Below are 2495 nucleotides of genomic sequence, written 5' to 3'. Positions count from 1 at the left end.
TTCAATATCAGATTAAAATGTAATGTTAAAAAAAGGAAGAAAACACAAGGACAAAGGCTATCCGACAGGCTACACTGTGACAGATCAAGGACGAATTTAAAAAGGATTGTCCTTGTTAGTATCACTGCTTTTATATATCGTAGAGTGCCGTCAGCTAAATCCTCATAGAGCTGTAAACCTCAGTCCCAGCAGCAGTGGAAGTCAGTTGACCAAAAGGAAAACAAATCCACGTCGTTAGTTACACTTCGCCAATACAAGTTTGGACCCTGCTTTGCAGAGCTGCTGCAAATTTCCATGATGTGAATCTCCCATTCTACATTTCTAGGGTGCTCTACCAGATTGGGATCAGGTGAACTCAGTCATGTTCAAGAATCAGTTTGAGATTACCTGTGACCCTATCACCTGAATGTTGAAGCAGAAATCAAAACTCATCAGACAAGGCAAGGTTTTTCCAGCCTGCTACTGTGAGCCTGTGTGACCTGTAGCCTCAGATTCCTGTTCTTAGCCAATAGGAGTAGCAGAGGGTGTGGTCTTCTGCTGCTGTAGCCAATCTGCTTTAATGTCATGTGTTCAGAGATGCTCTTCTACATCCTTTGTTTGTAACAAATAGCTATTTGAGTTACTGGTGTCTGCCTATCATAATTTTCCATAAACCCTGAAAATCCAGTAGATCAGCAGTTTCTGAAATACCAACAACCGTGCCACATTCAGACTTAAACCTTTCTTTCTTTTTTCACCTTTCTTCCACATTTTGGAGTTTGTTTTAAACTTCAAGTCCAGTTGACCATGTCTACAGTTAATGCCATGAGATTGATGACTAGTTTAACCAGTATATCTAATGAAGTGTCTGTTAAGTGTTTTTCCCCTGCTTGCCAAATCCCCCATTCGTCCGTCATTCATCCCCGGATGTAAGAAATTAACACTCGTGCCATTTTCTGGTGACACATCAGTCATTAGTTAGTGACTAAAGTCTAAGACGTGTGTACAGCTGTTTCCACATGCTTCAAATGTGTTTGGGAAACTTTGGTACCAGTGAACTCAAACACACATTGGTTCATTTTGACTCACTGTGGCATACACTGCCCTGCTGCTGACGCACAGGCTCACTAAAAGCATCAGACGTAGCTCACAATGAAAGCACGGTTTCAATATAACTAATATTTGAATTGACAGCCCCTGCTGTTTAAAAAAATACTGACAGGTTTTTTTTTAATCTCCAATAAAGTACATATATGATTATGACCTCATTTTAATTTGAAGCCCTTCATTCTCACTTGGTCTTGCAGACAAATTTATGCATGGTAACTGTAGCCTGTTTGATGCAGACGGCTAAGAAAATCTAGACACGGACAGACATGTAAGACCCGCAGGCTTAAATCCGGCTTCGAGTGAAACATGAAACCAATACAAAGAAAACTTAAAGAGGACCTACTGCTCTTCCTTTTTAAGCCTAATTCTATCATATTTTTGTTGTTACAGTGTTACAAGGATGACCAAATAACGAGGCCAAAGGTTCAGTCTCTGGGCCTTTTAATGAATTTGAGAGGATCTCGTCATATCGCAGTTCAGACTGTGAGTGTAAAAGTCCCGCCCACCTGCTACTGAATTCTGAATTCGGTGTTTATGAGTGGCAGCCAATCAGAAGAAACTTCTTAGAAGGGGCGTGGCTGCACTGAAGTGCTTCCTCAGTATAAGATAAATAAGGATTACTTTGGATTGTGAATAAAGCAAAGTTACTCTAGCACAGTCCAAAAATAAAAATATGGAGCTGGAAATGAGTATGATAAGTCCTCTTTAAATGTGAATGCATGTTAGTGTGGGAGTGTTTCTCGGTATGTTTGCATGTGGGAGCTGAAGTACATCATTATGTGCCCGCATGTGTTTCCCATTCATGTGTCACATCTTCTACTTAGATCATGCCTGCATGTGTTTATGTGTGTGTGTTTGTTTGCTCAGTTCCTCCTTTGATGCATGTTGCCCACATATGTGTTCTCTATACACAGCACTACATAGTGGTTGGAGCAGGCGCGCACGTGCTGCCCTAACAGTCGTCCCGTCTGCAGCAGGGCAACCTGACCCGTCACCGCCATGTCCGCTGTCCTCCAGGCCTCGCAGTAGTTAGTGGTCAGGCGGATGCCCGTGGTGCTGGAGCCATGCCAAACCAGCTTCTCTGGCCTATGGGAAAACGGAGAGAGACTTGGTGTGGATTTTACACAGACTGTCCCTGTGCTATAGCAGTTTAGGTAAAGACGGACAAATGGAAGACAAGGGCATTGAGGTCGACTGCAGCTACTTCTTTGAAGGCAGTTCACAGCAGAAAGAGCCTGTGTGTGTGAAGTTTGCACATTCTTGTGTCTGAGTTCTCCACATGGTTTTGCCTCTCCAGCTGGAAGACTGACCAGTATTCTTCTTTACAAGGAAATATTGAGCTTACTGGGCAGCTTTAGTTAATGTTTTCTTTGTACTTTAAGATGCACTGTTATACAACAGTTCAA

The 2495-nt window shown here is 42.4% G+C and overlaps 1 protein-coding gene across 3 annotated transcripts in view; it reads right to left on the bottom strand.

Moving 5' to 3' along the window:
* The window catches only part of col15a1b (collagen, type XV, alpha 1b), a 59077-nt gene continuing 56582 nt past the window's right edge, over positions 1–2495 (bottom strand). For all 3 annotated transcript variants that reach the window (XM_005737554.1, XM_005737552.1, XM_005737553.1), the window contains one exon: positions 1–2175. In XM_005737554.1, coding sequence (XP_005737611.1) covers positions 1953–2175 — 223 coding nt within the window. In that variant the 3' untranslated portion in view covers positions 1–1952. The remainder of the gene's footprint in view (positions 2176–2495) is intronic.

Source organism: Pundamilia nyererei, unplaced genomic scaffold (genome assembly GCF_000239375.1).
Source record: "Pundamilia nyererei isolate P.nyererei 1_Seehausen unplaced genomic scaffold, PunNye1.0 scaffold00077, whole genome shotgun sequence".
NCBI classification, from domain to species: Eukaryota; Metazoa; Chordata; class Actinopteri; order Cichliformes; family Cichlidae; genus Pundamilia; species Pundamilia nyererei.
The sequence above is the reverse complement of the archived record's forward strand: the minus strand, read 5'-3'. Positions and strand labels throughout refer to the sequence as shown.